The sequence below is a fragment of the Pseudoliparis swirei genome, chromosome 19, assembly GCF_029220125.1.
Source record: "Pseudoliparis swirei isolate HS2019 ecotype Mariana Trench chromosome 19, NWPU_hadal_v1, whole genome shotgun sequence".
Taxonomy (NCBI): Eukaryota; Metazoa; Chordata; class Actinopteri; order Perciformes; family Liparidae; genus Pseudoliparis; species Pseudoliparis swirei.
Genome location: NC_079406.1, coordinates 11,295,077 through 11,315,081, shown reverse-complemented (window position 1 = coordinate 11,315,081; position 20,005 = coordinate 11,295,077). Strand labels below are relative to the sequence as shown.

Genomic DNA, 20,005 nt, shown 5'->3' with positions numbered 1-20,005 from the left:
AATCCTGCATGCTTGTCTCTTCGTAATGACGATGTGCGGAACTAGTTTCTTTCAAAAAACGAGTTCTACCCGTTCCGCCATTTTATGTTCCACAGCAGCTTTGTTGTGAGGAGAAATCACCTTGAACCATAAAGCAACAGCACATTTTTCGTAGGGGGTTCGCTGCTAGGGGTTGTAGCGAGATTATATGATTCATTATATCCCGGCTGAACTATTCACAGACCACGGCAAGAGTATTACCGAGCACTACGGAAAAGAGAAGACGTGCAACGAGACTGCAGCTAACGTTACTTAGCTCACCGGGCAACGTGTTTGCTGGTCGCAGCCGACAAAGACGATTGCTCTTCCCACACTTTTCTCTGAAACGGTAATCTGCCCAAAGACACATTGACGACCACCGTGAAATACTCGAAGACTGAGGAGATGGCGACCTCAGTGGGAAACGTGGCTGATAGCACAGGTTGGTTGATATTATTTTAGCTAAACGTTAGCGAAATTAAGATGAAGAGGACGTTATCTCGTGTTAAAACGGTCCGTTAGCGGTTTGGAGCGACTTTAAAGTACCTCACGATTATTTAAATTCATACCGCAAATGTACCGACGGGTATGCTTTCACCAATGCAGTATGTATCGACACATTCGGGACATAGCTAATTGTATTGGCAACGTAGGCCCAGTTCATGCCTCTCCGGTTCTGCGTAGGTTAACGTACATTGGCTTTGCTAATGCTTAGCTAGCATATATATAACTATATATTGAGCGACATAAAAAAAAGTCCATCTGTTGAAAACGGTTCTTGATTCTGATAACTGTTAAAAGGCACGAGAGAATGGTATCCGTCATGACAACCAACGCGCGCGGGCTCTGCAGAGTCATTCTGCTAAGAAATGACCGCCTAGACGTCACTGCTTGTTGTATATGGTTACTGACTATTTTCTGGTCGTGCATCTAAATGTAGCTAGTCCTTCACGTTATTTAGCTTAACGTTTAATGTTGCATTATGACAGGTTGCTTTATGTAATCAAAACTATCCATCCTACATTCAAACATTACGTAAGGGTCATGGATGTATGAGTGATCTGCCATGATCTTAGTGTGCAGATGTGTACATCCACTGTATACCAGTAGGAATGTCCCCAAAATATCACAGCTCCTTGCCACTGGTCTGTGGCATGTTGTTTATGCCACACCCTGAATAATTTGACTTAAAGTGACTCTAGGTTCATCTGACTTTGACTGTTCCATCTTTTGTTGGCACAGAGCCTATACAAATATATATTATATGTGTAAAAGGTAAATATAGTAAGTCATTTAGTTACTTATAGTAAGTAATGAACCATTGTGTAGACGATAAAGATGGCTTATCATAAAACGGATACAAGATGAAAAGTAAATCAATATTCATAAAAATGTCTGCTATATTAAGGCTGTATTGGTATATCACTTCCCTCCCTGTTTGTTTTTATTTTTTCATATCATGCATTTATTCTCTTATTTGAAATAGTATCCCATTAATCTGTTTTTGTTTATTAGTACAACATGTTGGAACTGAGCCGGTTTAGAAAAAAATATTGAATCAGCCCTAGTTGAGGTCTTTCAGCTGAGTGTTCTTTTATACTGCTGAAACATTTATAAACTAAATGCAATATAGTGTTTATGCAGTTCTTGTCTTCAAAAAAAGATTCATTTGATAAAGTTGAAGTTGTTATCAACAGTCTTCTTCAGTTAAGTATTGCAATTTTCTAACCTTGTATTTTGTCATACTTGAACAACAACAAAAACAGTAACACTGCAGTTAGATTTGTTGAACAGATAATGCATCTTTAATCCAATCTACAGCTCAACAATTTAAATTGCAATGGTAAATTCTCTAAGATTTGTCTTGTAGCAATATTCAATCTCAGTGCTCAATTTATTTTCCGCAATTGCTTTGTTTCCTGTTGAGTGCAAATTGATAGCCGTTATTTGTCATTGACAGTATTAGCGTCACCTCTTTTATTTACTTATGTTTTTATTTGTCTGCTTTAATTTATTCATCACATCTAACATGTTGTTTTCCCCCTCCTTGGGATGTGTTGGTGCTCCAGAACCGACAAAACATATGCTTTCCTTTCAAGGGTTAGCTGAGCTGGCGCACCGAGAGTATCAGTCAGGGGACTTTGAGGCAGCTGAGCGCCACTGCATGCAGCTTTGGAGACAGGAGCCTGATAACACAGGCGTGCTGCTGCTCCTGTCCTCCATCCACTTCCAGTGCCGAAGACTCGACAGGTACGGTGTGGGGAGCGAACTTGACGCGCAGTTGGCAGTGGCAGAAAATAATGGGACTTTAAGTGGACACCGCTGGTCTGGGGAGTCAATTTCAGCAACTGAGTGGTCCTCTGGAAATCCTGTAGCTCGATTTGGTCTCCTTGTTATTCTAATGCCGTGTTCACACCGAAAGCGACGCGATTTTTGCGCGCGACGAGATCCCATACAAAGTCAACATACAGACTTGTGTGGCTGCGATAGATGCAACATTTTTCTGGGCGACGCGATTTGGGCGGGGCAATTTTGCTCCTAGTTGAAATATTTAAACTTTGAGGCGATAATTTCGCAACTCGGGCCAATCAGCTCTTGAGTTTCTCCGCGCATCATCACTGTCCCGCCGTTGTTGAATCAGAACAAAACGGAGGACACACTTATCCTTGCGGTTTGCGGGCACCCGGAGCTCTTTAATATCTCTTATGAGTACCGGACTCACAGAGAATAAAACAGGCACATGAGGGAGTTTAGATGTTGCGCTCTTGTAGCGCTGGAAGCATAAGTCTTTCAGACGTAACAGTTAAATTAATTGGTGAAAGTGACCGAGCTGTGTGAGCCTACGGGTGGTGAACCAAACCCGAGGGTGTTGGATGTTCCGACGTTTGTGGGATGTCCTCAACCAGTATAAAGCACAAGTAGTGGTTAGTTCTTCCGTGATGGATGAAGGAAATGATAACGGTCTTTACCGATACAAGCCACGGAGCTTCGCAACGCTTTTGGTGTGAACACAGCAAATGGTCGAGCGAGCAAACTCACGCGTTTTGGGTGACGCAACATATCGTGTCACTTGGTGTGAACGTAGCATAATACTGTTTCAGTAGTAGCAATACCCTTGCTTTACAGGTGCCATGGTTTCGTGTCTTGCAAGTTACAGGTTTAAACATTACATTTATTTACTCTTTTCTATTCATCCAGTGTGCCAAATGCCAGCAGTATGCTCCAAAAATAATGTATTATTATTTTTACCCTACAAATTTGATGTGTTGTTGTATTATTGTCAAAGAACTAAGAGGGTTTAGACAGAAAATATGCAGAAATATTTACTGGATATGCTTTGATAATTTACCAATTAATGACCGTTTGGTTAGTTGTCTTTTATACACGGTTTAATTAGGAGTATACTGCCTGCGCTACTACACTTTGTATTATGGGCACTCAAATAATGGATTCTGTCAGAATGGAAGTTGGTGAATTGTATGTTGTATTCTATGTTGTGTATCAATGTTAACAGCATTTAAGGCTATTCATCTTGAAGTGCTGTTTAAATATTCATCCACCTCTTGCCGCCGCTACACAAGGCATCCAGAAAACGCTGCCAGCCACTCTCTTCAGGATTGTGACCATTCTTTACCCATTCTGGCTCTACAGGTCTGCTCACTTCAGCACGTTGGCCATCAAGCAGAACCCAATGTTGGCAGAGGCCTACTCCAACCTGGGGAATGTGTACAAGGAGCGTGGGCAACTGCAGGAGGCCATAGAGCATTATCGCCATGCTCTGAGACTGAAACCAGATTTTATTGATGGATACATCAACTTGGCAGCTGCTCTGGTGGCCGCAGGAGACATGGAGGGAGCAGTGCAGGCTTATGTGTCTGCCTTACAGTACAACCCTGTAAGTGCTGTGCCATTTGTGGAAATCCCTTAAGAGTTACTTAACACAGGCTGAAAAGCAGTGTTTATCCGCCCTCTCTGGTTGTCTCAAGCCTGTTTCACATTTTACCACACCTGTCACTGAGGCATTGTTGGGTTTGGTTAGAAATGGGTTATTTTGCACCTTGTCACAAGGTCCTATAGAGCTGCCACCAACAACTAATTGTCTATCTACTAATTCATTGACTGTTTTACAGATTATTCGATCAATCTAAATGATTTGTTTTCTTCCCCAAAAAATCGAATTAAAATTACATTACATGTCATTTAGCTGACACTTTTATTCAAAGCGTCTTACAATAATGTTATGTGTAATAACTATTTACAGCATGCTATTTGCTCATTGTACAAACGTATGGACTGAAAACACTGAGCTGCAGTTTATTGGAGTAAAAAAAAATGTTTTAATTATTTTTTCCCCCTCAGGATCTTTATTGTGTGCGGAGTGACTTGGGCAACTTGCTTAAAGCCCTTGGGCGTTTGGAAGAGGCCAAGGTATGTTACAGCGCATTGGCCTTTGTATACATGTTTGTATTCTGAGGTACATTTTTTTCTTTTATTTTTTTTTACATACATTTTTGTTTGTAGTTCCCTCCACCACAAAAAAGGCCATAGATATTGTTCCTGCCTCTGCTTTTAAATTTGAAAGCCAATTTGAGTTCTTTCCCTTCAACCCCCACAGCCCAGTGAAGGACAGCACATCTCATTTCTCAGAGGAGCTGTAAGCTTCTCCCCACTCACATACCTTTGAAGGTTTTTGGCTCCAATAACTGGACAACCATACGAGGCAATCAATTTTGCAGTTTGAAAAAACAATTTTTTAAATATAATCCTGGTAAACACTTTCTGGTGTCTCCTTTTAAAACTATCAGAATTTTTTTTGTTTATTAGTTTATGTATCATATTTGTCCCTGACCTGTATCTCTTTTAGTCCCAATGTCCTTTGCCCCGACCTTTTACCAATGGTCACCCCCTCTCCTTTCAGGAAGAAAGGCTGGAGTTTTTAATATTGAAACATTTAATCTATATTGTCAATTTTGAACCTCGGCCCATGCATTCTCATATAGATTTTGGAGGGAAAATGCTGGCTCGGTCTTTGAAGAATATATGAACTGATGAGAAGCTAGATTATCTTTGCAGTGCAAAAGGTAAGATGGTTTCTAACCTAACCACTACACTCTATTATGGTTTATCAAGTGCCCAGTGACAAGCTTTTGGTCTCAGTTATCTGTCAGTAGAGTTGCTGCCAGTGGGTTACACTTTCCTTTGTCATTTAAAGACTTCGGTCTATGTAAAGGGGTTCCCTGGGTTGAACTAAAAATATGGAGATGTCGCGGTGGTTACAGGCCATCTTATTGCTTGCTGGAGGGGGGTAAAGGAGTGGGGAGGAGCATCAGGGAGTCACAAGCTCCCCTGCTCTGTCGCTCCACCCCCCCGCGCGCTCGCTAAGGATTGGTGGAGTGTGCGCGCTGAGAGCTGCCTTCCTGACCCTTCAGTTTTGCCCTGTCAGTGCTTTGACAGTGCTTTTCCATGCACACATGCATTAGTTCTTCTTTTGACTAGGCTTGAGACTGTTAAACTGGGATTATGAATGAGTGCTCATTCTTAAGTGCCTTAGAATGGTTCCAAGTGTAGTCAGGCAGACAGCTCGCAATCTGCACTCCACCACCTGCATCAGATGCTGGGTTAGAAAGACCGGAACACGCAGCAACAGCGATGACTTCTTTATTTCAGAGCTTTGGAGGCTTCTAGATACCAATAATTAAACCACAGACTTTTCTCCTCACCCATTGGCCAGGATTCAAGAAAGCAAGCCAGGATAATGAAATCAAAGATTTATCAGGATTTCATGAAAATGCATTAAGAAATGATTAATACTTCTTCCCTTTTCCTTCAAATATGTAATACTATTCCCAAAGAAATGGGATCAGTTCATTTGGCCAAGATCAAGCCAGTAACTGTCCTCCTGTAGTTTGATATGAAACCTTCATTCAACTTATATTTAGCTGATAAAAAAACATATAAAAGCACGTATAAAAGCCTTTCTTCCCTCCCACTTACCCAAAAGCATTTCTTTTCTTTTCTTTGAAATGAAATGGTCATTGCATGAATGAAAACCTAAGTAGGCTATAGTCCATTGTTATGTTTGTTGTGTTTTGGAGGAACCTGTTTTATTTCCATATTTAAAAGCGAATGTATTGTTTGAAGACTTTTACTAACTATCTTGTTTTCTGATTTTGTCTCTTTTGGTTTTTCCACAACTGATATTGTTATTTAGAAGGTTTCAGGTGGGTGACACTATTCCTGCGTAGGTGCCTGGCGGAAAGGAACACTAGGGCACCCTCAGTCCTCTCCTCTTCTTCCAGCCAGCTGCGACCACAACTCTGACAAAGTCCAAAAATATGGTAACGGGTTTGTAACTGACAACAAAAGAAAAACCACCTCACTTCATGCTCCTGTCTTGTGGCTTCCTTTTGAAGAGCAAAATAAATTTTATAAAGTAGCAAAACAAATTACAGTAAGCATTTCTTAAAATATGCTATACTAATAACCCAATTATGTATTAAGTAAAAAGAAACTAGGATTTGGAAGCAATAATCGTGACAAACAAGTAAGAACCCTCTAACTCTTATGTGTTGTTTATTTTTCCTATTTTGTTTTGTTTTTCCTTCTTTATTTGGAGTTGCAGCGTTCTGATGATGATGCAGATAGTGCGCTGTGAGTCTGCAGTAGCGCAGGGGCCGCGCAGCGATATCCTCCAAGCGACCAAAAGGCGGAAAGCGCATGCGGACCTCTCCCCACACACAACCAGCCTCGCTCCAAAATGCCCCTCAATCTCAGACCAGGCTGTTGAAAAACACTTATTTAGCTATGAATAGTAAACTATTTTACTAATTCAATAACATTGTATTTCTTATTGGCTGTTTATTTCCAAATGCCCCCTGTGTTAACATCCCAGTGTAGCCTATGGTTGAAACCTCAATCCCCCTAAATTCTGAGATATGGGTGCTGAGTGTTTGCTAGTCTGGTGTTTCAGGTGTTCTGGGGTTGTTGGTCTGCAGCTGTTTTACCTGGCCATATAGCGAGCGCAGCAGCAATAAATGACCTTTGCCATGTGCAAAGTCACGCAAATGGCATGATATGGGGCATTGTGCTGGTGGCAACAGACACCACGCGCTTGCGTTTGTTGCGCATGCATTACAGGGACCATCACTTGCACGAACTGTCCAACATCCCAGGTTGTGAGATATACCCACATGAAATTTGGGATTAATAATATATTATGGCGTTGATTTTGATTAAGGACAGCAAACTATACCTGATGTGGGGACCACTTCATTTGGTAAGAATGTGGTCATAACTGATGGATGAGGGCATACGTGTGGGTTTTGGTTGGATCCGCGCAGCGTAGGAAAAAGCAATGCAGTTTAGCGCAGCAGATTTGTGCGCACGCGAGCCCATGCTGTAGACTCACTTTTTGCCATGATGGAGAATAGTCACTAATTTTGCTTTCTCTGGCCTTTTTGTTTTTCTTACTTTTATTCTCAATCTTCTATTTATTTTTATTTTACCACCCCTTGTCCTCCCCTCTACACACTATACCACTCCCATTCTACCTCTTCTCCTTTCCTATGGTTTTTCATTGTAAACCCTTTGAAGGCTTGCTACCTGAAAGCCATTGAGACTCAGCCCAACTTTGCAGTGGCTTGGAGCAACCTGGGCTGTGTATTCAACGCTCAAGGAGAGATATGGCTGGCCATACACCATTTTGAAAAGGTCAGTTGCACACATGTTCAGGGTTCTCAGATGCCCCTGGAAAACAGTTGAATAGTCAAAAAACACATGGAAATTAAAGCTACGAGCAGCGATGAACGGGTCCTCGCTCATCTGCGCCAGTCGGGGACCCTCGGCCGAGGACGCGGGGGCGCTGGTCAGACTTTTTGCAGTTTGTCACGTATTGCAGTTTTTCTTTCGCCAGTAGGTGGTGCTTTGATTACGAGTAAAATTAGGTGTGTCGATATACTCAGGTCGTGACTTGGAATATCCATCACATGTTTGGGGCAGATTTGAGCAAGTCCAGTTGAACCAGTAGGTAGCGCTTTGACTACATGAACAAATTCATGCATCATGTGTCTCTACGTGAAGTGTAGACCACGTCATGTAAATTTAATGTAAAATAAAAAAGGTGATGAAAAAATTGTGCTCTTGCTGGAATTGAAAATGGGTCTCCTGCACAATAAGCAAACACTTATCTTCTTGAGCTAGTGGTAGATGTGATTACAAGTGGCAGTAGGGGGGTAACATTATTGTGAAAGTGAAGACATTATGGTCAATTTACTTTTTAATAGGTGTTACAATGATAAATGTGTTTTTTTCTTGTAAATGAAAGTGGGCATTTATTGGAGGACTCATAACGACAACACTGTATGGTGAAAAGTCATTTTCTTTCCCCGCAGTGTTCATCAATCTTTGAGACTATATAAAAAATATTTTTGTCGATTTGGCCAATTTGTGTGGGAGAAAACTGTAACTATAACAGCAAAAAATGGCCCAAAACTGCCAAATGTTGCAAATTATTGGAGCGCCTCCTTTTGTTCAAATTGCACAGAATTTGCTGTGCCTGCTCCAGGACGCAATCTGAAAATGAACTGTAAATTTTGAGTGGTTAGTTAAAAGTGTTGAGGTTATGAGCATTGAAAAACAAGACACGCCCCTAAAATGTTCATTGGGCCATAGATGCTTAACACAATGGGATATTTAAAAGATGATACATCGTAGGTGATATAACTTCAATCATGATCGACAGAACCAGTTTGGTATGAATCGAACCCAGCGTGCCAATTATGTGTATTTCACAAAATTCAAAATGACCGAAAATTTAAGTAGGCGCTAAGGAGTCAGAGAGGCTGTTTTGTAGAGCAGGTCCAAGTGGACATGTGTGAAAAATTTCAAGTCAATCAGATATTGGCTGAAAATAATTTTTCACAGGGGGTACATCACTGAAAAAAGGTGGGAACCACTGCTCTAGTTTACTAATCAGCATTCTGTATAACCGATAACATTGCTAGTTTATGGATGATGGTATATTTAATAGGCTGCTTCTCAGGTATGATGTAGAAACGCACCCACGTCATGTCACATCATGGCACAGCAGGTTGGATGACATTAAAATGTAGGAAGCTGAAATGCTTACCTTTTTTAAGTCAAACTTCCACAGAAGGAACGTACAGAATATTGCCGCAATCCCCGTCTGTCAGACCAGCTAGATTATCAGTAAAATGGTCTGTAAAATGATCTTTAGAAAAAACTGGGAACCTTGATTTTGGCATCCTGTTACTTGCCAGTCTATTCTTGTTCCATGTATTTAAACATGTTTAAATTTTTAGGCTGTGACTCTGGACCCAAATTTCCTTGACGCATACATCAATTTAGGAAATGTTTTGAAAGAGGCCCGCATTTTTGACAGGTGAGTCTAAATCATGACACTGTACATAGATTATTATACTTCTTTTATACATCCATATCTAGTCCTTTGACTTTTAAAAGCATACCATTGTTGGCATACCATTGTTTAAGCCGGGCAGAATTATTGCACCTACATAACTGCCTTCATGGCTGTAACTCAACTGCTGTATTTTCTGCTTTATTTTCAGTACTAATTTTGTATATGCTCTAATAGTTGAAATGATATAAAAGTGTCTGCGTTATTGCAGTTGGACTGTGAATGACTTGTGAGGAGTTATTTTTAAAGACAATCTATCCAAACCGTATCTTATGTTTTCAGAGCTGTGGCTGGATACCTGAGAGCCTTGAGTCTGAGCCCCAACCATGCGGTTGTCCATGGAAACCTGGCTTGTGTCTACTACGAGCAAGGCCTTATTGATCTGGCTATTGATACCTACCGCCGCGCTATTGAATTGCAGCCCCACTTCCCTGATGCTTATTGTAATTTGGCAAATGCCCTGAAGGAGAAAGGCAATGTAAGGCAGCACTATGTGTGTCCCCTCTCAAAACGACCTGAAATACCAACATTTTGACTAGTTTTGAGGTCTCAATAATCCAGAAAGCATTTAATTAATTAAACTTTTAAAATGTAAATGTCTTTCCTAGGTGTCTGAAGCAGAAGAGTGCTACAACACAGCCTTGCGTTTGTGTCCAACCCACGCAGACTCTCTTAACAACTTGGCCAATATCAAGCGTGAGCAAGGCAATATTGAAGAGGCAGTTCAGCTCTATAGGAAAGCACTAGAGGTGAGTTAGGAGTTGGTTGATATGTTCTGCTCTGAATGTGTGTTCAACGAGACCATGTTTGCTCTAAAAGTTAGCATGGTATTTCTGTACAATTCTTCTTAGTAACCCTTTTTGTTTTTAACAGGTGTTCCCAGAGTTTGCTGCAGCTCACTCCAACCTTGCCAGTGTCCTGCAGCAGCAGGGAAAACTCCAGGAGGCCCTCATGCACTACAAGGAGGCCATCAGGTCTGTACCTGTATGCCATAAATACCTGCTGACTTAGTTTGGATTAATGCGATAATATTCTACAATCGTTGACGCAAAACCTTCAGTGCACCTGATGATATTGGTGTGAGGCCACGCCACTCAGATATTCAGTTGGTGAACATGTATGATTTAGATGCTCTGTATAGTTTAACCGTGGGATTATTTTTCCCATGTGTAGTCTATTCAGAAGTAGGTAGTCATAAACTAAGTAACATTTTTACAAGACATGATATAGTTGAATGATGGTGTTCTAAACCCGATTTTCTTTTGGTTTTAGAATCAGCCCCACATTTGCGGATGCCTACTCAAACATGGGCAATACACTTAAGGAAATGCAAGATGTACAGGGAGCACTGCAATGCTACACCCGTGCCATACAGATCAACCCTGCCTTTGCTGATGCTCACAGTAATTTGGCCTCTATCCACAAGGTAGGAATGATTCTTATTGTTTTCGGTTATGATGACTGGGTTCAGATATGTCAGTTCACCAAAGGGCTATACCGACCTCATGGTTTAGCCAGCGGCTTGAACGACAATGAAATTGCAATCATTTTCTCAAATACATGAAAATTAAATTTATACATATCTATAAACAGTTGGAATTAGTCAATAAGAATGGCTACTGGATTTATATCACTTTCAACTGATAAACTTCTTGCTACGGAATGGATTATGCCAATGTACTGCACTCATGCATAGATCACCATCTGTTTATGTGTGATATAATGTATGTTAGTTTTGTATTCTAATGTTTCTCTTGACTATTAGGATTCAGGAAACATTCCAGAGGCCATCGCATCTTACCGCACAGCCTTGAAACTCAAGCCGGACTTCCCTGATGCTTACTGCAACTTGGCACATTGTCTGCAGGTCCATATATGCCAATGCATTTACAGTACCTACAATAGTTATTTATTTGTTGCTCCTGTTGAATTAAAGTAATCTTTCTAATGTCTCATTTCTTTTACTCTCCCAGATTGTGTGTGACTGGACAGATTATGATGAGCGGATGAAGAAGCTTGTGAGCATTGTGGCTGACCAGCTGGAAAAGAACCGCTTGCCTTCAGTGCACCCACACCACAGCATGCTGTATCCACTCTCTCACGGTTTCCGCAAGGCCATTGCTGAACGCCACGGAAACCTTTGCCAGGACAAGGTACACGCACTGATCAAAGCAAGTAAACTTTACTTTATATTTGGGGGGGATGGAAGGTGGCTGGTGATGGCAATGGCTTTCTGCAGGGATATGGGGAAGGTAAGGGATGGGCAAGATACTGTATGTATTTAAGTTTAGTAGAAAAAGAGGTGAAAGTTGGTGGTGAATGGTTTTCTTGCAGGGATAGGGACTCTGCTTTCTCCCCGGAGTCCTTTTGACTTCACGTCTCATGGGGTCATCGGACCCTATGAGACGGCATAGATCCTATCTGCCTGATGGATCGTCTGGGTCGTGGAATTCCTGCTCATGACTACGCCACTGTCCTGTTGAGACTCCGCCCACTGTTGAGACTCCGCCCACTCCTCCTCCCCACCGCCATCTGCCTGATGGATCGTGGAGGTCTCCATCGTGGAATATGCCTACTATGAACTATTCATACACTCTGTCATATTCGTTGAATGTATTTTAAACTCTAAATCTGTCCTTCTGTACACATTACATCTATTGCATCTGTCCATCCTGGAGAGGGATCCTCCTCTGTTGCTCTCCTCCAGGTTTCTTCCCTTTTTTTCCCCCTGAAGGGTTATTTGGGAGTTTTTCCTGGTCCGATGTGAGGTTTTGGGGCAGGGATGTCTATGTGTACAGATTGTAAAGCACTCCGAGACAAATTTGTGAAATTGGGCTATACAAATAAACTGAATTGAATTGAATAGTGCTATGGTTTAAAGTTGGACATGAATTTAGATTAGTTTAGAGGAGATGGTGGTTATTTATAGATTAGTCCAACATTGCTACAATATGTAACTCAGTTAAACTGTTATTGCCTATCCTGCTGTTGTTGTATTCTTACACTATTGCTAATTCCACAGATCAATGCACTGCACAAACCTGCGTTTGAGCATCCAAAGGACCTGAAGGCTAGCGGTGGTCGTCTGCGTGTTGGCTACGTCAGCTCTGACTTCGGCAACCACCCCACTTCCCACCTCATGCAATCCATTCCTGGAATGCACAATCCTGAGAAATTTGAGGTAGGTGATTTTATTGTAATTTAAATGATTGAAATTGAAAATTGAACTGACAAGTTAAATATAATATGTTTTACAATGTAAGTTAAGTAATTGACTAAAATAGTTAATGAACGTACGAGTCAATACTTTTTTCCCTCTTCAAGGTGTTCTGCTATGCGCTCAGTCCTGATGATAGTACCAACTTCCGTGTGAAAGTGGTAGCAGAAGCTCATCATTTCACAGATCTCTCACAGGTAACTGTTAAGACCTAGAGATGCTTCTTGTGTGTCTATTCACCTTAATTAAGTATGGGAATTTTTAACTGACTTCATTTGAATATTAGCGTCGCTGTATTCAAGGAACCATTTTTACTGAAACTAGTACCGTATTTTTTGCACTATAGGGCGCACTTAAAAGCCTTTAATTTTCTCAAAAAACGACAGTGCGCCTTATAATCCGAAGCGCCGTATATATGGATTAATTCTGGTTTTGCTTACTGACCTCTAAGCGATTTTGTGTGGTACAAGGCGCTCACGGCGCTAAGTCAAAATGTTTTAGTACGACTTTGGTAAACTACAAAGCCGCACCGCTTGCAGCATTACGGCTACCGTAGCCAGGAGCGTCGCGGAGTAATACATACTGTAGCGACCCTGGGTCAGGAACGCTACGAGACGTAGATGGCTTATAGGGTGTTTATTCAAGGAACATAGAACAAGCTACTGTTGGCCGTAGCCTACGCCAAAACGACAACAAACCGCCGTGAAACCTCAAAACCAGCTTCACGTCTGCTCCGGGTCATAGCTCCGCTCCGAACCCGCGGAACACAACACACACACAACAACATCACTCGCTGTCCAATCACAGACACGCCTCACAGCTACCAGCTCGTGAGACGTTCAGTTACATCCGGACATAACATTTCCCTCAGTCCGTTACAATACTGTGCTTCACCATAATATTACAGTGTGTGTAAAAGGATCCCAAAATACAACTGAATAAGGTTGGTAGTTATTGTGAATACGCTCATTAACGTTTGAATAATGTTGAGAATTATTGTGAACGCGTTTAATAAAGTTTGATCGACTGACTTATCTGACTGTTTTTTTTCCGCTTAATGCGCCTTATAGTCCGGTGCGCTTTATATATGAAAAAAGATCGAAAATAGACCATTCATTGACAGTGCGCCTTATAATCCAGTGCGCCCTATAGTGCGGAAAATACGGTACCTCTCTTCTGTAGATTCCTTGCAATGGCAAGGCAGCTGATCGCATTCACCAGGATGGAATTCACGTTCTGGTCAACATGAACGGATACACCAAGGGAGCCCGAAATGAGCTGTTTGCCCTCCGCCCTGCCCCCGTTCAGGTGAGCAATACATATTATTTCTGATAGACAAAGTTTTAGCTTTGGGACAAATGTCACCTGTGCAAATAAATAACTGCATCTTCACCGTTTTATTAATGTGATCTCAACAGACTATGTGGCTGGGTTATCCTGGAACTAGTGGGGCTCCCTTCATGGACTACATCATTTCTGACAAGGAAACGTCACCTTTGGAAGTAGCTGACCAGTATTCTGAGAAACTGGCCTACATGCCTCATACTTTCTTCATCGGAGACCACGCTAACATGTTCCCCCACCTTAAGGTTTGTCCATTCTCACAATTCTGCTATTTGCATCTGTCAGGTCCAATAATCAAAACAGGAAATACTATAAAGTATAATCAAATATTTATTTTCTTTTTGGCCCTACAGAAAAAAGCTGTGATTGACTTCAAATCTAATGGACATATCTTTGACAACCGCATTGTCCTAAATGGTATTGATCTCAAGGCTTACTTGGACAGTCTCCCAGATGTGAAAGTGATAAAGGTGAGTTCAGAAAATGTCCTGACCAAGAAATCTTTTTTTATAAGCTTGTGATTTACTAGTGTGTCATTTAGACACACTAGTATCACAATTTTTTAGCAAAACAAAACAATGAATCACGTTGTAATTTCTGTCCTTGGGGTAATGCGACTGCCAATATCTGCTGATTCAGTTAAAGTTTTCAGGGTAAAAATCTTTGAAATAGGTGACTATATTATTATATTGTTGAATGATTTTGCACTTAAGTTGAAATTGTTCTCTGTGACCAGATGAAGTGTGATAACAACCAGGAAGCTACTGTAGATACAAACGGAACTCTGTCCATGCCCGTCATCCCCATGAACACAGCAGCTGAAGCAATCATCAACATGATCAACCAAGGCCAAATCCAGGTCACAATCAATGGCTTCACGGTTAGCAATGGCCTGGCAACCACACAGGTATGTTTAACTTGCACACACTAGTCCATGTAAATCCAAGACTCAGGCATGAGAATCCCTCACCTTTCGGCGAAATTCGGCGTTTTGAAACCAAAATAGGTGACTTACGTGAATCGTGTAGATCCGAAGAGTTTTTGTTTTGGGGTAGGTGGGGGGGGGGTCAATTGGCCGCCCGACGTTTATGAGATTGGAGTGGTAAACGGAGAAAATGTGAAGTGGTGCTCTTCGCAATAAAACATCTTTGATGGGACGTGTCGCGTCTTGGCCAATCAGCGTCAAGATGTCTTCAGCGTTTGGTGGTTTAGGTTAGCTTGAATGTCACCCCGCTACATCTGCTGCTGTCTCGCTGCACGGTGTAGCGATACTAACAAAGTACCCGTACGTTAAGAGCGATGTGATTTAGCATAATTTTAGTATAGATACTTCATTTAAAAGACCTCCGTGTCAAGCTGTCTACACGTACTGCGCAGCGCTCACAGCGAGTGGTGTTAAGTGGCGGAATTTTCAGCTTTAAAAATATAAATAAAAAAAGATGCCAGAAGTGAAATGTTTAAGTTCAGTCTGTAAAGTTCTGTAACTCTACAGCTGCTCATCCTGATGAACTCTGGTATCATCTGGTCAGATACAGACTAACAACCTCATAGTGTATAATCAATGCTATGATGGCTCCATGTAGTTTCATTAATATCTTGTAGGCTAATACTAATATTACTGCCATTTGTTAAGTGATAAAAAGTGAACCATACAGATATTTTATTTATTACTATTATAGATAAATATACCAGTATCGTATTTATGGTATACTCTTTTTATGGTATTGTATCAGTATCATGATATTTATGGCAGGTATGGTATAGAAGATCGTGACAACCAGGTAGAGGCAGAACAGACTCGAGGAACAGTCATGGCTCAGCAGAGCACACAAGACTTAAAGACTTGTTCACGCCAACAACAAAAAAAGGAAGTTGGTTCATGAATGACCATATTATACACAATATTACTATTATTATAGGGCCCGATAACTGACTTGGTGTCAGAATGGAGGACCTATAGATTATCATACAACGTCCAACATCGATGTTCGTGGAAGTCCCCCCCCCCCCCCCCCCGCGCGCGCCTATCCTCACCTTTTTCACCCCTGACCCGTTTTCATGCCTGAATACTTGATGGGTATAGCATGGGTACAAAACATCTACAAATGCAGAAACAAGGAGGGTTCGGCCATTTAATTTAGCATGCTGCTTTTCCTGGTTTCAGCGGATACGATTTTAGTCCAAGAGACTGTTGCCTTTCAGTTACGATGACTTCATGAAAATAAAGTGGGAGCACACAGCTGTTAGTGAGGGAAATGGTGGCACAATGGCTGTTAAATAAAAGAATGATACGGTCTTGGCCTTCCAACCACCATATTATCACCAGTAGGCTCGAAACTATTAAGTGGCTCAAACGGTTGCGATTTTGCCCACTTGGTAACTTTTCAGGAGCCGAGAAGGGGGGTGGGGGGTTGCAAGTGACTTTTTTTCGTCCCGATGTGCGCGCACACGCTGGCATTGGAGCTCTGCGGCGCGCGAGACGGAGATCGGAGTAGTGTTAACGCGACACGTAGAGACAGAATGACATGCTGCTGTAGAGACGACCAACAACAGACGTATTGGAAGCTCATTCTGCGCATGTGTTTAATGCGTGAAAAAAAATTAGCTAATTAATCCTGTAATTTAATCATAACGCATTATTTTTCACAGCACTAGAGAAAAGCCCTCCAAATATACACCAGGGCATACAGCAGTTTCCAAGGCCATTCCACTTGAGGACAGATTGGCACTGGTTAAGGGCAAGAGATTATTAATCTTGTCCCTAATAGTTAAAATCTTTTCATTAAAGAAGTTCATAAAGTCATTACTACTGAGGTCTATAGGAATACTCGGCTCCACAGAGCTGTGACTCTCTGTCAGCCTGAAGAGAAACCTGGGGTTGTTTTTATTTTTCTCTATTACTGATGAGTAATAGGCTGCTCTGGCATTACGGAGGGCCTTCTTATAAGTTTTAAGACTCTCGCCAAACTAAGCGGGATTCTTCCAGATTAGTTGAACGCCATATGCTTTCAAGCTTTCGTGACGTTTGCTTTAGTCTGCGGGTCTGAGGGTTATACCAGGGAGCAAACCTCCTCTTCCTCACTGTCTTCTTCTTCAGAGGGGCTATCGAGTCCAGTGTCATTCTCAGTGAGCCTGTGGCACTATCAACAAGATGATCAATTTGGGACGGATTAAAGTTAGACCAGGAGTCCTCTGTTATATTGAGACGTGGTATTGAATCAAATGCAGAAGGAATCGCTTCTTTAAATTTAGCCACAGCACTGTCGGTTAGACATCTGGTGTAGAAACCTTTGACTAACGGTGTACACTCCATAAACTCAAAAGTTATGAGGTTGTGGTCTGACAGAAGAGGATTCTGTGGGAAGACCTTCAAATGCTTGAAGATCTTCAAGATTCTTCTTAAAGGATGAATGCATTAAGATGAAACTGCCTCCAAGCAATACTGGTTTGTTCCCCATTTTAGATCAACAACAAAGCTGCCACTGGGGAGGAGGTGCCACGCACAATTGTTGTGACAACCCGCTCCCAATATGGTCTCCCAGAAGACTCTATTGTCTATTGCAACTTTAACCAGCTCTACAAGATTGACCCCCCGACTCTTCAGATGTGGGCCAACGTAAGTTGGATAAACCTGGTTATAACTGCTTTGAGTGTTCCTCTGTGTGCTGCTTTAAAACTCTCCTCTCCCTGCAGATTCTGAAGCGTGTGCATAACAGCGTGCTATGGCTTCTTCGATTCCCGGCTGTCGGCGAGCCCAACATCCAGCAGTACGCTCAGAATATGGGTCTGCCCGGCTCTCGCATCATCTTCTCTCCTGTGGCCCCCAAGGAGGAGCATGTGAGAAGGGGCCAGCTGGCAGATGTGTGCCTCGACACTCCTTTATGCAATGGTCACACCACAGGGATGGATGTTCTCTGGGCTGGAACACCCATGGTCACCATGCCAGGTTAGGAAACTATCAAGGGACAGACTGACAACTGTTACGCATTTGATACAAATGTTTTAGTCAATGTTACGACAATACTTTGTAAATACAGCCATTTCAAAAATGTGCATAACAATTATACAAGAATGCAGAACACATTTCAAGTGAAGGCTGCCTTTTTTTAAATGTAAAACCTCTTTTTTAAGGTGAGACCCTTGCCTCCCGTGTGGCTGCCTCGCAACTCAACTGTCTGGGCTGCCCTGAGCTAATAGCACAGAATCGTCAGGATTATGAGGACATAGCAGTCAAGCTGGGCTCTGATATGGAATTGTAAGTAGAATTTCTTCTTTCTCTTAATAAAAAAGAAAAATGTATTGAACTCAAGTTTAAATATTTGATTTGTCTCTGTCAGCCTGAAGATGGTCCGAGCACGCGTTTGGAAGCAGCGAATCTGCAGCCCTCTTTTCAATACCAAGCAGTACACAATTGACCTGGAGAGGCTCTATCTGCAGATGTGGGAGCACCATAGCAATGGCAAAAAGCCTGAAGCCCTGGTCAATGTCCATACATTAGAGGCCAGTGAGAATCCCTGAACTGGAAGCAGGCTGAATTGTTGTCCCTTTGTACCCAAGTCATATCCAGCCCTCAACAGCTTTTTTTCTCTTTTTTTCTTTTTCTTTCTTCTTCGTCTTTAAAAAAACGTTATTGACACTTGCTTGGACTGGTCAGTGTACTTCAGCCCTCCCCCTCCATTGCTCTCATATAATATACATGGGACTCTTTATTTGTAAAAGAGCCTACAGATGTACACATTTCCCCCCAATCACATCTGTTGTGTCATCACACATCTGAATTTCCTGAGCCAGATGCAGCCTGAGACTTTCGGGCATCGCATCTGAGACTCTTGTCCTAAAATACAGTATATCTGGTGCGCATGAGTGGATTGTGAATGCCCTGCTTAACCCCTCTGTACTTTCATCAGTGGACTTTTTTTTCCTTTTCGTTTTTTCACCTGTGTGTACAGGATTATCTGCAGCTTGTGGAGAGAATGCCCAGCCATCATTTCTTGTTGATCTATTTATAAATGGATTAAGAGTGGTGTGTTTTAAAAGGACAATGTTGCATCATTGAAATTGTAACTTTTAAGTTTCATGAGCTTTAACACGCAATTGTAAAACTTGGATTGCAACAGAGATTTCTCTTTAGTTTGTCTTAAACAGAGATTGCTCTTTAGTTCGTCTTAAACTTTCAATATTACAATGAGTAGATGTGCAAATTTTGAGGAATGTGCTCCAAATGAAGACCGCTTCCCTTCACCAAATGCCAGATTTGACTAATTCTGTCAGTTGAAGAATATGCTCAATGGCTGTTGTCTTGTATGCTGTCACACCATGCTTGTAAAAATGATTGGACAAAGCTGCTCAAAAGAGCATTCATTTGAAAGGGCCTAAAGTTCCATTTAGATCTCAAAGCTGTTCACAAATGTATCTTGTTTTTTAATCACTCAATCCAGGACTGGCCTAGGTAAGTATTTTCTAAGCATTTTTTTTTGTGGTAATGTCTGTAAACTGTATGCTGTCAATGATGCCACGAGGTTCTAAATATAATTAAAAAGAATAAAGAGATGACAGAACTCTGATACTGTCTTTTGCACTTGCTTGATTCAGTTGTTGGTAGGACCAAGTAAAAGCCAAAAGCCTTTTTGTTTAGACAGCTAGCATGGGATGCTTTGCTCTTTGTGGCAATGATTGTAAAGTAAATTAAAAAATTATAGTTTTTTAAGTAAATGTATACCTGTTTGCTGCATTGAAGTGATTTCAAAGATGTTTAATCTAAACCCTTGGGTTGCTTGCCATGGTGACTACGATACTTCAACTGCTGTTTCTGTTTGTCTTGCACTTAAACATGGTGAGGGAAAAAAGACCACCAAAGGAGAATGTATTCATATCTTAATTCAGTAAATTTAGAGATTTCTAAATGCAAAAGTTATGAGTAAAAGTTCTGCGATCAACATACAATTTACCTGGTCCGAACAGTGCCAGAGTATCTATTGTAAACATAACCA

At 41.5% G+C, this 20,005-nt stretch overlaps 1 protein-coding gene across 5 annotated transcripts; it reads left to right on the top strand.

The window, feature by feature from the left end:
- The first annotated feature begins 84 nt into the window (after positions 1-84).
- LOC130209238 (UDP-N-acetylglucosamine--peptide N-acetylglucosaminyltransferase 110 kDa subunit) lies at positions 85-19,579 on the top strand. 5 transcript variants are annotated; one of them, XM_056438766.1, is made up of 22 exons: positions 85-460; positions 2,118-2,268; positions 3,670-3,913; positions 4,378-4,446; positions 7,612-7,728; positions 9,339-9,418; positions 9,737-9,932; positions 10,063-10,203; positions 10,328-10,428; positions 10,727-10,880; positions 11,220-11,321; positions 11,428-11,607; positions 12,477-12,635; positions 12,779-12,868; positions 13,854-13,979; positions 14,090-14,260; positions 14,369-14,485; positions 14,752-14,922; positions 17,479-17,631; positions 17,709-17,961; positions 18,147-18,270; positions 18,353-19,579. In XM_056438766.1, the coding sequence occupies exons 1-22, from the start codon at positions 424-426 to the stop codon at positions 18,531-18,533; spliced, it is 3,117 nt and encodes a 1,038-aa protein (XP_056294741.1). In that variant the 5' UTR covers positions 85-423; the 3' UTR covers positions 18,534-19,579. The 5 variants fall into 5 exon arrangements, with proteins under 5 accessions (XP_056294741.1, XP_056294739.1, XP_056294738.1 ...); XM_056438764.1 differs by having other exon boundaries at positions 2,088-2,268; XM_056438763.1 differs by having other exon boundaries at positions 2,088-2,268; positions 11,428-11,625.
- The last annotated feature ends 426 nt before the right edge of the window (positions 19,580-20,005 follow it).